At 40.5% G+C, this 18649-nt stretch overlaps 1 protein-coding gene and 1 non-coding gene across 5 annotated transcripts in view; one reads left to right on the top strand and one right to left on the bottom strand.

The window, feature by feature from the left end:
• The window catches only part of Cyyr1 (cysteine and tyrosine rich 1), a 106389-nt gene extending 104769 nt beyond the window's left edge, over positions 1-1620 (bottom strand). For 2 of the 4 annotated variants that reach the window (XR_010055961.1, XM_039088443.2), the window contains exon 1: positions 1083-1620. Coding sequence is in view for 3 of the 4 variants with exons in the window: in XM_039088443.2 (XP_038944371.1) it covers positions 1083-1155 (73 nt within the window). In the remaining variant the exon portion in view is untranslated. 4 annotated transcript variants of the gene reach the window in all.
• A 5347-nt stretch (positions 1621-6967) lies between these two features.
• On the top strand, positions 6968-7074 carry LOC120095815 (U6 spliceosomal RNA). The gene has a single exon (XR_005491579.1). It is a non-coding gene; the product is annotated as a U6 spliceosomal RNA (small nuclear RNA).
• Positions 7075-18649: the final 11575 nt, after the last annotated feature.

Here is an 18649-nt window from a genome sequence, read left to right on the forward strand (position 1 = left end):
GGGCTTACAGTCGTGGGCCTCCACAGCCAGTTAATGCGGTACAGGGGGCATTGAACCCAAGCCTGTTTATGTTAGGAAAGTACTTGACTAACTGGGCTCAACCCCAGACCCTGGTTTGCATCTTAATAGATTAAATTTTTTGGACTAGCAAAGAACTCCTTTCTGGCAGACCATGGCCAGGAGGAATTTGATTATTTTGATGCGATGATGAAATTCAGTTCTCTTTCGGTAATGAAGGGGGCTGAAGAACATCTTCCTTTCGGTTGGAGGGTTTTGTCAAGTATGGAGAACTGAACTGCAGGTGCCTAGGTTAGCCTGTGATTCATTGTCTTAGAAAGTTAGAAACGCATGATGCTTTAAGCGCTCACTGCCGGCGAACACGAAGATTCGAGGAACGCACGTGTAATTAAATTTATACTTGACTTAGCAGTGAAAGGCCATCTAAGGCTCCCTGTCAAGCTCAGAACAAGGAAAGCACTCTGCTTCATTAATTATCAGCAGTTGCCACTACGAATAATTATATAGGAAGGAAACGAGGGGCCTTTCACAAACAGGTGCTTAATCACATTTAAAAAAGAATTTCATATTTGCCTGGTGAAATCCTATTTCGCCCAGACCATATAGCTCAGAGCATACGGTTGTTCAACCAATTTTGTGGAGCTTCAGAAAAAATATACGGGGACATGTCTAAAGTAACTGACTTCTAAAAGAGGGGAAACTGGATTATTCCAGACGTGAGCAGCCTGAGATAAAATGCAAAAGTCACTAAAGCGTTTAGTTTGGAAAAACTTCACCTTTCAAGTTTCAAGTATTTTAAAGAGTCGCTGGTGGCCGGTCCTCGACCTGGGTGTGACTTTACACTAGTCAGACTAAAATCCCCTTAAATGAGAACTTTTGAGATGCTTTACAAAAAAAAAAAAAAAAAAAAAGCAAAACAACAAATTGGTAATGTTAAAGGGGAGATGTGGTTCTAGCATGCAGGTCTGGTATTGCCTCCTAGGGGACTCGCCACCCTGCTACATTCCTGCCTTGGCCCCACGTCCCTGGCTGGACCCTCTGTCCCAGTCCGTGCTACCACTCACCTGCATAAACAAAGAGCAGGACCACCTTCCAAAGCAAGACCCCTAGACGCCGGGGCAGCCTCAGCGCATCCATCCAAGCCGGTGGCCCCAAGCTGCTCTGTAAGACAGACCGGTAGACCTGGCCGAGATTGAAGTGAAGGGACAGCCGGGAACTCCAGCAGCAATGCGGAGGATACAGGGCGGTCAGGAGAACAGGGATGTGCTCCCGAGAGCAGGGTCCAGAGCGGCCCTGGCCATGACCCCAGCCCTGGCGAATCCAGCCGGCTGCGGGGCAGCTGAGCTCCGGTGTTCCTTGCCTGGGTGAGCTGCGGCAGGGGCTTTATGTCCCGCCCAAAGGTGCTGTGCTCTGGCAAGCAAAAGGCAGCCTCTCTGGCGTCCTTGGCCACCCAGGCTCACGTTTCATCTGCGAGGGTGGCACCAAAGTGGGTTGGGGGTGGGGAGGTGACGGACTCCTCCCCACTTTGCTGACTTTTCCCCTATAGAATGGCAGGGTGCTTGGATCCAGCAGGAAAGAACTTCTGAATTGTTTGGCTTTTGCTACAGTTTAGCCAACCCTCCCCCACCATCTCCCTGGTCTACTGTTCTCTCTGGGTCACAACACTCCCCATCCCATTTTATTAATGTTTTTCTTTTTTGAAGGAATGGAGACTTTAGCTTCCTATCTAAACCAATGGGAGTTTTCAGATTTAAAAGGCACGAAGAATGCGAAACTACACAAACTATACGGAATCTCGACTGAAAGCCGGTAAAATGTCTGTTTATCAAACACTTGAAGCATTTCAAACAAATTCGGGGAAAACAAGATGAAACAAGAGGTGTCTGGCCACCATTGCTGCTCTGGAGTTACTGTCCTATGCAATTAGTTAAGAGAGAAAAAATATAGTTGAATCTAAAACATTAGCAAGTAACTTGTCCACGTGTATGGAAAAATCAATCAAAGCAAAAACTCTTTTCTAAAAAAAAAAAAAATCAATGCTTCTGTTTGTGAGTGGAAGTGCTCAGTTTTATGCAGAACTGAAAACCGAGAAAAATACAGGAAATAGTTCTCTTCACTAAGAAAAGTCAGTAAAATGTGTTTTCCTCAATCATTCTGCAAATTTGAGGCTAAGATAGATGTCACTACAACTGCCAACCTGAAGCTCTTCAGGTAAATTGGCTTCTAAGGTTCACACAGAAAGTGAGTATGTAAGGACAGGAAATCAGATAACAGAAATGTGGAGATTTTGACAGTCAACTCACTACGTTTTAAAAGATTAAATTGATTGGAAGACATTACCTGTAAGTATAAAACCAAGTAACTAAAATACTGCTTTTAGGAAGCAGGGCACCCTTTAAAAGCTAAATGTATCTGCACCTTATTTAGTTTATCTTCTTTGAAGACTGTTTCCCTGTGTACGAGGCTGAGAATATACAGCACCCTAACTGTATTTAACGCCTGAGAAAGAGTCTGCTGCTCCAAGCGAAGCCTGATCAATTCCACTTTCACTCCAGCCAAACACGGTGAAGTTTTAGGGACACCCTTCAAATCTATCCTAATCTAGAAAAATATTTTCATGCATTTTATTTAAGGCAGGAATGTTATGGGCACATGTGGAGGCCCAAAGATAGCTTACTTTTCTTCTACTGTGTGGATCTCAGAACAAAGCCAGCCGGTCTGGGTGTTTAGCAAGCACTCTGTGTGCTGAGTCACCTGTTCTGCTTGTAGGCTGTATTTCTATCTGACTTTAGACCCTTATCGTCTTCATTAGAAGTAGGTTCCCTGCCCAGAAATACCTGTCCCTCTAATACTACAGAATTTCCTTTTCCCTGCTGGCAGATATAACACCTGCAATTCTATGATTATTGTCCCATAGTTAAAAGGTGGTGCTGAGGCTGAGTTTGCATCTGAATTATCTGAAGGCTGTTAGACTAGAGGTCAGCAGATCCGGAGCGCCCGCCCCCCCCCTCCAGGATCAGAAGCACCAGAGGCAGACCTGAGAATCTGCATTTCCAACACATTCCTTACTAGGCATCCAGCTGTGATAGCACTACAGTGAAAGACAAAACTCAGAACAATCTGGCCTAGGCACAATTCTCCCTGCATCTAGCTACTCCTGAGATGAACAACCCTGTGTTTATCAAGAATAATATTTTTAACTGATCCACAATAATTACACACATGTATGAGGTATAGTGTTTTTGTCCTATTGGGACGTTTAACCTCCCGATCCTTTTAAGCATTTATCAGTTTTGTGGTAAGATATATTATTTGCTAGCTGTTTTTGGCTCTATAGGATTGTCAACTATGGATGTCTCCCTACTTACTGTTCAGTAGAACTCAAGAGCTTATTCCTGATCCCTAACTGGTCGATCTATTCTTCCGGCCTATCCTCTCCAGGGCCTGGTAACCACTGTTCTATTCTCTGCAGCCATGTGATAAGTTGTTTTAACTTCCCACGTGAGTAAGGAGAATGTTTTCTTAGTCAATGTGGCTTATTTCACTTAGCATAATACTCTCCAGTCCCACTCATTTTACTGTGACTGATAGAATTTCTAGTATTCAGTGGAGTATCTATACTACACTTTCCTTACCCATTTGTCTACCAATTGACCTGTTGGTGACTGTGAATTATGCTTCAGTAAATACTGGAGTGTTAAAGTCAGAAAAACACGAGCATGTCACAAAGCATATGTAAAGATCAGAGGACAACCTTCAGGAGTTGGTTCTCTGGATCAAACTCAGGTTGTTAGAGTTAGTAGAAATTGCTTTTACCAACTGAACCACCTTGCCAGCCCACAATTTACTTTTAAGAGGTAAAATTGATTGTTTATGTTGTATTCTCAGGCTTTGATCCTTAGCAGAATATAGAAACTGTATTAATCCTTTAGTCTTTTGTTTTTTAAATCAGATTATCAAAGTCGTCAGTAACAAATGTTTTAAAAACCCCACATGATAAAATGTATCAAAAGTAATATGTTTAAAGATTGTTTAATTCATTATTTGGTAAGGTACAGGAAGTAAAATTAACATGTAACAAGCTATAGTATTGCAGCCTAGAAATCATTAGTACTTAACAAGATACTTTATACCCTTTTAACTGGTAAACAGTTTTATAAGATGACCTGAAATCGAATGACCAAGATTATTGTCCATTTGAAGATTGGATGCAACAATTTTAGTATAAGTGGAATGTCCACATCTTAGGGTTTCTAGTGCTGAGATAAAACACCATGACCAAAAGTGACTTAATGGCAAAAAGATTATTTCTACTTACAAGTCCGTATCCCAGCCTGCCATGAGAGGTTTTCAGGAAAGGAATTCAAGAAGGCAAGAACTAAGCAGAGAACATGCAGGAGAACTGCTTACTGGCTTACTCAGCCTACTTTCCATAGAGCCCAGGACCACCTGTGCAGGGCTGGCACCACCCAGAGCAAACTGAACTCTCCCACATCAGTCATCAATGAAAAGCACTATAGCCTTTCTCATTGGCCATTCTAATGGCTGTATCTTCGCAGTTGAGATTCCTAATTCCAATATGATTCTAGCTTATGAGTAGTTTGCCTAAAACTAGCCACTAATCAATGGTGTCTTGTCTCAGTTTGCAGCCCAGACCATGACACCAAAATGGAATGCCTCTGTGTATTTAAAAAAAAAAGCAGTTTTACTCTGCAATGATAATCACATATATAAATATTGCCAGGAGTGAAAGAGAGAACCTCTTCAATTAATTAGAACAAGTTTCTCAGTCTGCTTTGTAAAATAGTACATTCATTAAAAAATTGAAAGGAAAATTGTCATTCAATCTTCCATAGTACTCATTCCTCATTCTTGTTTCTGTCACATATATGGTGACATCAGCCAGAAAAGTAAATAGTGTATCTTCACAATATCGTCCTGTCGTCTGTGCTTTTTGAATGCTAACACCCACCCTTTACCATTCAGAAATAATATTATTGTAAATAAAGAAATATCCAATAAAATTAAAAGGAAATAATATTATTTTATTCATTCACTCTGTGTATATACGTTTTCTGTGTGAATATATGTGTATAAGTATGCCATTGATAGAATCATGATCTCATCTTCTTTTATAGTTAACATTGCATCATGAGTGTGGTGCTAAGTAAGAATGGCCCCCATCGGCTCACATATCTGAATGCTATGCCCCCTGTGTCATCAAGGAATGGCACAGGAGGCATAGCATTGTTGGAAGAGGCGTGGCATTGCTAGAGGAAATATGTCATTTGGGGTGGGCTTTGGGGTTTTACATGCTCAAGCCAGGCCCAGTGTCTCTTCCTGCTGCCTGCTGGTCCAGAGGTAGGACTCTCAGCTACTTCTCCAGTTACATGTTTGCTGCATGCCATCATGCTTCCTACTACCATGATACTGGCCACAACATCTGAATGTAAGCAAGCCCTGGAGTTGCTGTGGTCATGGCGCCATTTCACAACAACAGAACGTTACTAGGACAGTGAGGCTTTCCCGAGTTGAAATGGTGTTCATGCTCATTAGTTTCTGTAGCTTCGCTGTACCAGGGAGGTTGCATACTTTAGCTATGGCAGTAGTCTTCCCGTATGCCAGATTTTATTCTCGGTCAGTTCTAAACAGCTTAGTGTGTTAGTTGCCCAGATTTTTTCAAAATGGAAATATATCCAATATCTCTGCTAACTGACTCTCTTTTCTGTAGTCTTTTTGGAGTTGGAATAGAATTCTGATTCTCCATGAGACTTGGCATCATGAATAACTTGAGCTGCATCTGACTTTCTGCCTTCTTTGCTGACCAGACATGACAACATAAGCCTCCTTGAAGTTTCCCGGGAGAGCTGTCACTTCCTGGCTGCATGTTGTTCCGACTTTTAAGACCTGTCCTTCCCGTCCACGTCCGTCTTACAGATCCTTCCTGAACTATGATTTTCCTCAGAGCTCTTTTCTTTGCTAACCTTCCGTTATTCTTGACCAAACTTCTTACTGGTTTAAAATAATGAAAATTCTAATACCTATTAATTTTTGAGAACTGATCTGTAAAATGCTGCCCAGTCATACTATGTGAGCCACATATGTGATTAAACTTTTTCATAGCTACATTTTAAAAGTAAAATAAATGAGGCAAAATAAAGTTAATGATGATCTTTTGCTTAACTAAATCAATCCCAAACATCATTTTAACTTGTAAGTAATATAATCATTTATGACATATTTTACAATGTTCTTTAGTATGGTGTCTTCGGAATGCATTATATCTATAACTAATCTCAGTTTTTGTTTTAAATATTCATCAGAGGTCTCCAATCAATATTTATACTACCTGTGCAATAGTGAAAATGGAGTTAGATACTAAATTTTATTTTAATATATTTAACATTTTCTAGTAACTAAATGAATTAATTTTAGGTTAAAACTTAATTAAGAAGACATAAATTAAACAATATTATTCACTAGTTACACTAGCTTGTTTTATGTATGCTATAGACCTGTTCATGCTTGTTTTTATCAGAACTTCGGAACATGGTTTCACTCATTGGGATGTGCAGCAAGTTTAGGGTTTTTTTTAAATGGTATTATAACTCACATAGAAAAGTTAAACCAAGAGGTCTAAAACATATTTGCTTCACTGTCTGGGCAAAATCAGTTTCAATCTTACCCTCTTGGGAGGAAGAGGTACGATTCGTCTCTTTGCCACAACTTTGGCTACTGCCAAGATGCTTCCCTGATGTCTTCCAGGGATTTCTCTAGAAGATAAACTTAAAATGGTATATCGATGATGAGAAAAATAGAGTGACCTTGAGTGCACAGCCAGGGGTGCTTTGGTTGGCAATCTCTGGAACTATGTCATTCAGGGAAATTGCTTACCCACACTCTTTAAGGGAAGCTGATATGAGCACAGGCACATGAAAGGACACACATTGTGCTCGCTTCAGCAGCACATATCCTAAAATTGGAATGATACAGAGAAGATTAGCATGGCCCCTGCACAAGGATGACAGGCGAGTTCATGAGAAAAAGGACACACATGGGGAACTACAAGCAGACATTATGATAACAAACTTATTTTTTCTCTCATAGCTTTGTTGGTCAGATTAAGCAAAACATCAGATTTGAATTCATATTTAAGATTGCCAAACAGCTTTTTAGCATTGCTTTATGGTGCTTCCTATGAAATGTCCAGCACAGTCCCAGACGTTTGAATGCTTGTTATCTAGTTAGTGTCTTCATTTGCAGAGACTGAGGTAATGTGACCTTACTGGAGGAAGTGTGTCACTGGAGGTTGGCCTTCCGATCTTAAAGGCTTGAGTCATTTTCCAATTTCACTCTCTGCCTCAACACTGTAGTTCAAGATGTCAGCCCTTATCATCCTGTTCCAGCCTCCGTGCCTGATGTTCTCCATTGTGACAGACTTTTCTGTCTCTGCAACTGTAAAGGAAGAAAACTTTCTTTTATAAGTTGCCTTGGGCATGATGTTTGGTCACAGCAAAACAAAACTAGCACATCCACTTGGGGAAGAATTAAGAGTGGCTCATAAGAGGGATCCATGGCTCCAATTACATATGTAGCAGAGGATGGCCTTATCTGGTATCAGTGGGAGGAGTGGCTCTTGGTCCTGTGGCAGGACCTTGATGCCCCAAGGAGGGGAATGATAGAGGGTTGAGGCTGGATTGTGTGAGAGGATGGAGGAGCACCCTCATAAAGACAAAGAGGAGGGGGTGTGGGATGGGGGATTTGTGGAAGGGGAGCCTGGAAAGGGGGACAACATTTGAAATGTAAATAAGTACAATAACCAGTAAAAAAAGAGAGAGAGAGAAAGAGGGGCTCTTTGGATTATAATACGTTAGAATTCAAGTTATAAAATACCCAAATGAGTGATGGCAGTGAAGCAAAATATGCAGGATTCTATATTAGGAGAGAGTCTGAAAAAGCTTGCAAAAGCTGTTTATTTTTCTAAATGAGCAAGAGGTCAATGGAATGGAAGAAATGAGGTAGAGAAGTTAATTAACATGTGTCATATAGGCATAAGCACACACTTATGGATCCATACATACATTACAGATTTTCCTTTACTGGGAATGTTCTAAGTTTACACATTTAAAACCTTTAATTATGTCTTGTAATGGTCTGTGGGATTTTGAGCAGATGCAGTTAGATTAGTGACACTATTTTCTCCTGAAACCCCCAGTCTAATATTACCTCTCTTTCTTCCTATCCTGTTGTCCTTCATCTCCGACACACTACATTAATTATCTACATAGCATGAATTATCATCTTTATTTCCTTGAATATTGATTGTGGTTTCCTGTCAGCTTCTCCTGAGTGAAAGTAGGAACCCTGAAATCAGGAGCATAAGCTTTTCTTCTATACATTACTGAAGCATTTCTGGTGGTGGAAAATAACTTTGGTAAAAGAGTGTGTGGCATGTAGAAAATTACACGTGCCATATGCAATGGGAAGTTTGGCGTTCTAAAGAAATTTCAAAGATCTGCAGAGATGCTGGTTGCTGCAAATTATAATTCAACTGTGTTAAGACTAAAAGATCCTGGGCCGAGGTCCGTAGGCTTCTCTTGCACTTTTTTAAAAGAACTGATTCCACAGACCAAGAAGACACTTCAACTCAAAGAGCTACAAAAGTTTTAGTTGTATGCATTTCTAGCTTCCAGAATGTGAAGACAGTAAATATCTGTCTTTTGATTTTTGAACCTGGTTTGTGATATTGGGCTGAGGCACCCCTAGGAAATTGTATTGTTGCTATTCAAGAGCAAAATCCTGACAGAAATTATTCAAGGGAAGATTATCTAGAGAAACTTGGGCTAAGAAATGAGCCAAACAAAAGGTACTCCCAATTGGAGGTTCTGTGGAATTGGAAAAGAGTCTAGCTGGGTTCTGATCCTAGTGACTCCTCAGAGCTTCCGGTAACAGATGGATATACAGAATCTGACCTAGACCCTCTAAATCTAGTATCGTGCTTAAACCTACATCTTTTTCAGTGATTCATGCTAGTGCTGACTCAGTATTAGAAGACCTGGGAGACCCAGAAAATTTGTGCAGTATTGACTTCAGGGCTCATTAAGGGGTACACAGATCTAATTATTACTAATAAACAACACCAGAGTTTTAAACTTGGTCAGAGGACTTTGAAATTCATTCTCTTCCCACTGCCAGCGTTGTGCTAGCTCTGAGAAATGGTGGAAATGAGCATAGCAGACAATGCTGTTCCAGTTTAGTCTGCAAATGCCTTACCGATTGTGCATAATTTGTCATTCATGTCATAGACCGAATGGTTAACTTGCTCAGAGTATGGGGCCCTGAGAAGAAAACCCTGCCTTCCATCTTCAGAAGTGAATGTCTCTGCTCCACAGATATTAGACAAGCATTTAGGGCCTCAGCTGCATATTCCTTCTTGGTTACAAAGAAGGTCGTATGTATTTTAACACACCTTCGCCACCCTCTCTTTCTCTGTGAGCACACATTTCCTAGTTCTGTATCCTAAAGTGAGAGGTAGTCATACTTACAGTCATTCTTCCTGTCTATACAGTTAATTCAAATATTGGAGTAGATGGCATTTTTAACATATATTTTATTATTAATTTAGAAATTGATTTGAGTACTGCATTTACATCTGCACTCCTTCCCCTTTCCTTCTAATTCTTCCCATGCTTCTTACGTCCTCCTAACTTAGTGATCTCTTTAACTAATATTGCTGCAAACACACGTTCACACACACACACACACACACACCACACACACACACACACACACCACACACACACACATACACACACACACACTCACACACACACTCACACACACACATACACACACACACTCACACACACACTCACACACACCACACACACACTCACACACACACACACACTCACACACCACACACACTCACACACACACACACCACACACACACACACACTCACACACCACACACACTCACACACACACACACCACACACACACACCACACACACATACACACACACACCACATACATACACATACACACACACACTCACACACACACTCACACACACTCACACACACACACACACCACACACACACCACACACACATACACACACACACCACACACACACATACACACACACACTCACACCACACACACACACACACCACACACACATACACACACACATACACACTCACACACACACACACCACACACACACTCACACACCACACACACACACACACACCACACACACACATACACACACACACTCACACACACACACACCACACACACACACCACACACACACATACACACACACATACACACTCACACACACATACACACACATACACACACACACCACACACACACACACACTCACACACACACATACACACACACATACACACACCACACACTCACACACACACCACACACACACACACACTCACACACACACCACACACACACATACACACACACACCACACACACACACATACACACACACACACTCACACACACACACACACTCACACACACAGAGAGAGAGATAGATAGAGAAAGAGAGAGAGAGAGAGAGATACATATAAACACAAGTTTCGTAGCCTATTTAGTGTTTATCATGTGTGTATGTGTTTGGGGTTGACCAGTTGAATTTCGGTAACCTATTGGGCTCATAGCTGAGGAAAACTGATTCTCTCTCTCTTACCTGCCTGGATCTATTGTTCTAGGGGTAGGACCTTTTGAGATGTTTCCTTTTGAGATGTTGTGAAGGTCTTGTTTAGGCAGACATATTATTAATATTTTATGGATGAAGCGTCTTCCCTGTCATAAATACAAGATGCTATCCTGTAACAGGCACCCAGGTTCTCTTGTTTTTATACGTTTTACATTTGTTTCTGTGATATTACCTGAACCTTAGGTTTGGGGGTTGTCTTATGGATGTAGGAACTGGAGCTGGGCACCCCAGAGTCATTCATTCTCTGCATTTTTATGACAGTGAAGTTTTATGATAGTCTCTGTGGTGGCTGTGCTTGGTTGTCAACCTGACTCCGTCTGAAATTAACTAAAATCTAAACACCTGGGTGGGACCTTTTACTCAGTTGGCTCATTTGAAGTTCAGAGACTCATTCTAAAGCCAGCCCTTTTGAGATAAGAACATCCACCTTAAATCTGGGCCACACCCTCCGGTGGCAGCCTGTGTAAAGGATGCGGAAGAAGGAAACTTGTCACCTTTTTCTTGCTTGTCCTCATTCTCTCTGGCATGCTTACGTCCTTACTGGTATTAAAACCCGTTTCTTCTGGATTCTGAGGTATACGAAAGACAAGCTGATGCATCCAGTCTCAGACTGAACAACTGCTTGATTCCTGGTCTTTCCACTGGTAGACAGTCATCGTTGAACTAGCTGGACCATAGCCTGTAAGCCATTCTAATAAATTCCTTTCTATATATTTTCATCCTATCAGTTCTGTTTCTCTAGAGAGCCCTGACTAATATGGTCGCCATCTGAGGCAAATAAAAGAACCTTCTTTGGTGAGGACTGAGAGAGATATTTAGCTGTGGATGTAAGGATATAAATTATGGAAATTTCCAATATAATTGGAAATTATAGTGGTTTAGTAAAGTGTCAATAGAAGATTCTCCTCTCAGCCCATGAACTCACCAGCCCCCAATCGTTGGCTAGGTATACAATGTCAAGCAATAATTAATTCCTTCTTATCAACTGGGCCTTGCATCTAATTAGCTAGCTGTTGGTTATCCCCATACTGTGGGTACCACTACTACACTATTGAGGATATCTAGCTGGGTTGGTAGTTGTAATTTGTAGACATTGCAGCTGGTATTGCTTTCAATTGCATTTCTTCCTTGTGTGGCACCTGGGGAGAAAACTAAGGTCAACAGCAATGCTTATATTGTTCTGTGAGTCCCTCAAATACTCTGACCAATAGCTCAAAGGGAAAATGCCCAGGCCTGGCACTGGTATTTCTATTATGTAGCCTATGCTCTTGGAGGGAAGCATTGTCACCTCAAGTGGCATGACTTCCTTTTAGCTATTTACATACCTTTATCTCTCTATGAATATTCCTATAAACATACATTTTTATGTAAACATAAAAGGATGTTTTTCTCTGCGTTTTTTTCCCAGTTACCCTTGGTTACCTTTATCCCTCTACCACCCAGCTCCCTTAGAATTACCCTTCTTTCTTGTTTCTCAGACAAAGTCCCTTAATCCCTTTTGCCATTTCCCTCATCACAGCTTGTATGTCCTGCATCTGCCCCTCTCTTCAGCTCCATTTCCTATCCTCACAGTCTCTTTCTTACTGCCTGCTCTCTGCAGTTACTCTAGCTTAGACACTCAGATCTGAAGATTTAGAGATAGGACCCAAAGTTGAGAGATAACCTGTGGTATTTACCTTTCTGGATCTGGCTTATGTCACACACTACACAGTGCTATTGTCCAACCACTTAAAAGTTAATTGTGGTACTTTTAGAAATATAAAACTTCATTTTTTTCTGTTTTCTGACTTATGTTATGTATTTCAATTTTTAGATTAGAATCTTTTTCTACATGTTAACTCCCAAACCAAGATCAACATTTTCTCCTTTCCAAGGTTAATCCACCTACCTATGCTTTGACTTCTGCCTCCTAATGATTGCATGTCCAAGAGATTTGCTTGTTATATATCATTTCTGCATTTTGGCACCTCTTCCTTTCTTCTTTTCCTCAGTATGTAAATATGACTGCAGATGTTAAAAACTGAAGAGCTATATAGTCGCTTTGGAAATTTTAACTGTTATGCATACGTTTTTGGCAAAGCCATGCGTCCATGGATTTTGTTACTCCTTAGGGGGAATGTTCTGTTTATGAATATATTTATATTGTAATATACTAGTATACTGTAATTTATTCTTGGAGATTTTACGTCTTCTTACTTGACCAGATATTTTCTGGAATAAGGCTCTCATTCCAGGTAAGGAGAACTTCAAGAGGTTGATTGGTACGAGCATCATTTTCAACTTAGATAGCAAAGAAACAGAAAGCCAAGGCAGTTAGTTTTCAGGAAGCACGGACATTTTGTTTCTCAGTCTTGTCTGAAAACAAAGAATGTAGATACTTGGAAGTAACTTCATGCAGGGCGCTGGGGTTTAGAGATGCTTGTCACGTCCAGGCAGAAGGAAAGGCCACAACCTTCTCAGGGCGAGGCTTCTCCTTCAGAGAAGTATTCTCTGCTAACCAACTAGGAAAACTGAAGAAGCCAACCTCAAAATCGGTTGAAGTGGAACTTTTCCTTTAGTTAGAGTCTTAGTATGTTTTGGTTTAGTAATTGCACTTGGAACAAATATACCCTGAAAGTTCCTCTTAATTCTTAGATTCATTACTTGATGTTATAGAATCTTAGGGTGGGCAGGAATTTATTAGCTAGCATTAGCAGTTGATTAAAAATGAAAGGTAGTTGACATTTTAAGAAGGTATACCTCCATTAGGTTAACCAGGTATCTTTCTTTGGGGTTCCTCTATTTTTAACACCCACTTCAATTTTAGACTATATCTCCTTCTCTCCATCAATAGCTAAATGAGAAACTGAAACAAATTTTAATATTACCAATATAATGCAAACCAAAGCATAATTACAAAAGTGTGTAAAGAATTAAATAGCTGAAATCCTGTTAATGCAGTTCAAAGCTCAGTAGGAAATCATTTTGTAATTACATGCTCATGAGTTATGTGCTGTAGCATCCCAAGGGAAGTGCCTATTCAGACCTAGACACTGACCTCAGTACTGTACTGTTATACTACTGAGTGGTATAAAAGAAAGTGAAATTATTCTTTTCTCATCTTTCACTTTCACCTGGGACTGGGGAGAAAGCAGGATGATTCTCTGTTACTAGGCCAGCCAGCATTCATTGGCCTTCCCAAAGGTCTACTCTGCATGTGTGTGTGTGTCGGGCGGGGGGGGGTAAGGGGGGTTGAGTAGGGAAAGCATTGTAAAGAAGGGTACCTTGTATAGAGTTTCAAGCATTCCTCAAGCTTGGAATTGGTTCTTCCTTTCATACTTCTGAAACCTTTTGATTGTTCTGTAGGCTTTGCTGGTCCTCTGCTTTTTCTGGCTACTAAGCCCGTTATTACACACACATCTGTTTTCTTGAGTTTAATCTGATGTTGTTTGGCCTGTTCTTGATTCTATGCTCCCCATCCTCATAAGATTATGACTTGTACTTTTTTATTGTTTGATCTTATTTCAGTGAGATTTCTAGTAGCAAGAGTGGAAAAATGCTTCCTTGCAACCTACCACTCTGGAATAGATTTTCTGGAGAGTATGTTGAGACAGAAGGAAATAATCTTTGTATTCTCTTACTCTTTCAACATATTTCCTCCTCACTCTTTGAAAGCAGGCATAGTGGTCTTAACTAGCTGTCAGTCCATATCCATCAAGATGTTAGCTGGTAGAAGCTTAAAAGATTAGTCTGTATAAAGAACATTATACATAGAATTTTCCATCCTCCAAAAAGAACATGTTTTTCTCAGCAAGCAAAATGATGCAGAGGCACACAATGAGATATGGAAATGTCTTTTAATGGGAACTCAAACAAACAAAAAGCAGATAGACATAACCAAGCAATCTGTAAATCATGACTGAGATTTCAGGCTGTGCGTATTGCTTAGAAATGGAATATCATTATGAAGTATCCAGATTAACCCGGGGCAATTCAAATAAACAAAGTGCTTCCCACTGAACTTCAAACAGCTGCTATGCTACCAAACAAAAATTTCCCGTTGTAGACAAACAACTGTGAGTAAAGAGATAAAAGACCATATGAAGAAACACTTGTTTTCCAAAGCATTACATTAAAAAAATGTTGTATTGGGTCAATCTTTTAACTGGTTGACTAGATAACATTACAACTAAATGTTTATAGCTCAAAATGCTGGAGAAAAATCTCATTTCTAAATGTCTAAGAATTGTGAAAAATACACATTTAAAAGATCACCCCAGTTATGAGAATAAACATGGGGAAGCAAACAACTCATTAGTCATTTGTCTGACAAGTTATCTTACGTTTCCTATTTGGGTTAATCATACCCCATGGCATGGCACTTGGAATAGGGCTAGAATGAGCATAAGGACTAAGGTCTTGGCTTGGAGTATATTACTTCTTCATAAAGTAGACTGAAAATGAAGCAAACCTCCCAAATCCCAAGGAAAAAATAAGCAGTAATTAAAAATCTATTATTAAACAGTTAAGAGCAGCAGAAATTTATTCTTATGACTCTGTTGTAATAATGGAGGTGTTTGGTAATGGTATATATGTAACAATATTTACAAGCAGCCAGTTCCGTATACAGACTGTTCCCAAATGAAAACTTGGGGAAATTTATCTGCTATTAAATCTTTAGCAAAGAAGCTGACACAGTCATACTGTTAAGACCTCTTTGGCATACCAGACTTTTCAGACTCGAGTTCTATTTTATTTTAAAAACTTTCTAGTCTCGATGTTTATTTTAAAATCGAGCTACAGCCCGAGCCCCTGCAGAGTGGCCTTTGCCCTTACCTCTGTTTTCTCTTTCTACCAGTGTTGTCCAGCTCTCATTAGTCTCCGTGGGAATAAATACCACACTTTATCTTAGGTTGCAGGATTTTGATGCTGCTGTGTCTGAAGCCTATGTAGAAGGGATCAGTCTGTGAGTATTAAGACTGTGTTGAAAGATTAGAAAATAGAATGTCAAGGATGTATTGACCCAGTTTCTTTACCAAATGTTAATTCAACATGTAAGTTCCTGTGGTGACGATCCCACTCCAAGGCTCCCCATCCTTCTCTCAATGATAACATGTACAAAGAAAAGCAAGCAAGCAATAGTCCAGTGTGAGGCCAAGAATCTCTGAAACAAAAAACCTAATTTGAAGCTATTGCCAGTTCGAGCCATTTGTATATCAAATGCTTGTCCCATGGTACATGCATGATTGGCATCCATATAGGATCGAGGGGAAATTCCTGTGATTCGTAAGACCTTTAGCATCAAAACTGATTTAACTGTAGAGAGGAAAGCTCAGAGACATGTGAAGGGCTGTGCGGAGAAGAGAAATGCTACTCTACATTCTGTAACACAGAGAGAACTAGTCTACGTGCTGGCTGCTTTGTTTTATGGCTAACATCAGACAGAAAGCAGACACATGTGGCCTCGGATCCATTATATCAGCATAGCATTATCTTCTTCACTCACTGCTTGTGGAGCTTGAAAACTGATTCCAAACCTATGGTTGAGATTTTTTTTTCCCCAACGACTAAATGTTTTTTCTTTGCTTTTCGCTCAATAAATCTGAACTGTGGGTTCTCTCTTAAAAGTGGCCTTTTGGACTTTCCCTCTTTGTAGAAAGCAATTCTGCCTGCTTTATTGTCTAGTAAGCCTTAGAAAGCTTTTAGAAGTTGGCAGTGTAAACAAAACAACTTGCAAAATATTTTTGCAACAGAATTAACAAAACGAGTTGAAAATGAAAAAAGAAGACTTGAGGCAAATGTTCCCAGCTGGGGTGCTAGGACGTCTGGACTCTGAGAGTCAGTTAAGCTGTGCCTTTCCTATTGATCAAATTATAGATAGCAGGGCTCCTTTCATTGAATCTGAACAGATGTTGGTTTTGTTTAAATGTTTATTGGTTTTTTTCACACATGTATATAATGCATTGAGTTCAATCTCGCCCCACCTTTATCAAAGTCCCCTCTTTACTTTTTTTTTTCCATTTTGATTTTTTTAAATTTTTTTTTTATTAACTTGAGTATTTCTTATATACATTTCGAGTGTTATTCCCTTTCCCGGTTTCCGGGCAAACATCCCCCTCCCCCCTCCCCTTCCTTATGGGTATTCCCCTCCCAACCCTCCCCCCATTGCCGACCTCCCCCCAACAGTCTAGTTCACTGGGGGTTCAGTCTTAGCAGGACCCAGGGCTTCCCCTTCCACTGGTGCTCTTACTAGGATATTCATTGCTACCTATGAGGTCAGAGTCCAGGGTCAGTCCATGTATAATCTTTAGGTAGTGGCTTAGTCCCTGGAAGCTCTGCTTGCTTGGCATTGTTGTACATATGGGGTCTCGAGCCCCTTCAAGCTCTTCCAGTTCTTTCTCTGATTCCTTCAACGGGGGTTCTATTCTCAGTTCAGTGGTTTGCTGCTGGCATTCGCCTCTGTATTTGCTGTATTCTGGCTGTGTCTCTCAGGAGCGATCAACATCCGGCTCCTGTCGGTCTGCACTTCTTTGCTTCATCCATCTTGTCTAATTGGATGGCTGTATATGTATGGGCCACATGTGGGGCAGGCTCTGAATGGGTGTTCCTTCAGTCTCTGTTTTAATCTTTGCCTGTCTCTTCCCTGCCAACAGTATTCTTGTTCCCCTTTTAAAGAAGGCGTGAAACATTCATATTTTGATCATCCGTCTTGAGTTTCATTTGTTCTAGGCATCTAGGGTAATTCAAGCATTTGGGCTAATAGCCACTTATCAATGAGTGCATACCATGTATGTCTTTCTGTGATTGGGTTAGCTCACTCAGAATGATATTTTCCAGTTCTATCCATTTGCCTACGAATTTCATAAAGTCATTTTTGATAGCTGAGTAATATTCCATTGTGTAGATGTACCACATTTTCTGTATCCATTCCTCTGTTGAAGGGCATCTGGGTTCTTTCCAGCTTCTGGCTATTATAAATAAGGCTGCGATGAACATAGTGGAGCACGTGTCTTTTTTATATGTTGGGGCATCTTGTGGGTATATGCCCAAGAGAGGTATAGCTGGATCCTCAGGCAGTTCAATGTCCAATTTTCTGAGGAACCTCCAGACTGATTTCCAGAATGGTTTTACCAGTCTGCAATCCCACCAACAATGGAGGAGTGTTCCTGTTTCTCCACATCCTCGCCAGCATCGGCTGTCACCTGAGTTTTTGATCTTAGCCATTCTCACTGGTGTGAGGTGAAATCTCAGGGTTGTTTTGATTTGCATTTCCCTTATGACTAAAGATGTTGAACATTTCTTTAGGTGTTTCTCAGCCATTCGGCATTCCTCAGCTGTGAATTCTTTGTTTAGCTCTGAACCCCATTTTTTAATAGGGTTATTTGTTTCCCTGCGGTCTAACTTCTTGAGTTCTTTGTATATTTTGGATATAAGGCCTCTATCTGTTGTAGGATTGGTAAAGATCTTTTCCCAATCTGTTGGTTGCCGTTTTGTCCTAACCACAGTGTCCTTTGCCTTACAGAAGCTTTGCAGTTTTATGAGATCCCATTTGTTGATTCTTGATCTTAGAGTATAAGCCATTGGTGTTTTGTTCAGAAAAATTTTTCCAGTGCCCATGTGTTCCAGATGCTTCCCTAGTTTTTCTTCTATTAGTTTGAGTGTGTCTGGTTTGATGTGGAGGTCCTTGATCCACTTGGACTTAAGCTTTGTACAGGGTGATAAGCATGGATCGATCTGCATTCTTCTACATATTGACCTCCAGTTGAACCAGCACCGTTTGCTGAAAATGCTATCTTTTTTCCATTGGATGGTTTTGGCTCCTTTGTCAAAAATCAAGTGACCATAGGTGTGTGGGTTCATTTCTGGGTCTTCAATTCTATTCCATTGGTCTG

This window comes from Rattus norvegicus, chromosome 11 (assembly GCF_036323735.1).
Source record: "Rattus norvegicus strain BN/NHsdMcwi chromosome 11, GRCr8, whole genome shotgun sequence".
Lineage (NCBI taxonomy): Eukaryota > Metazoa > Chordata > Mammalia > Rodentia > Muridae > Rattus > Rattus norvegicus.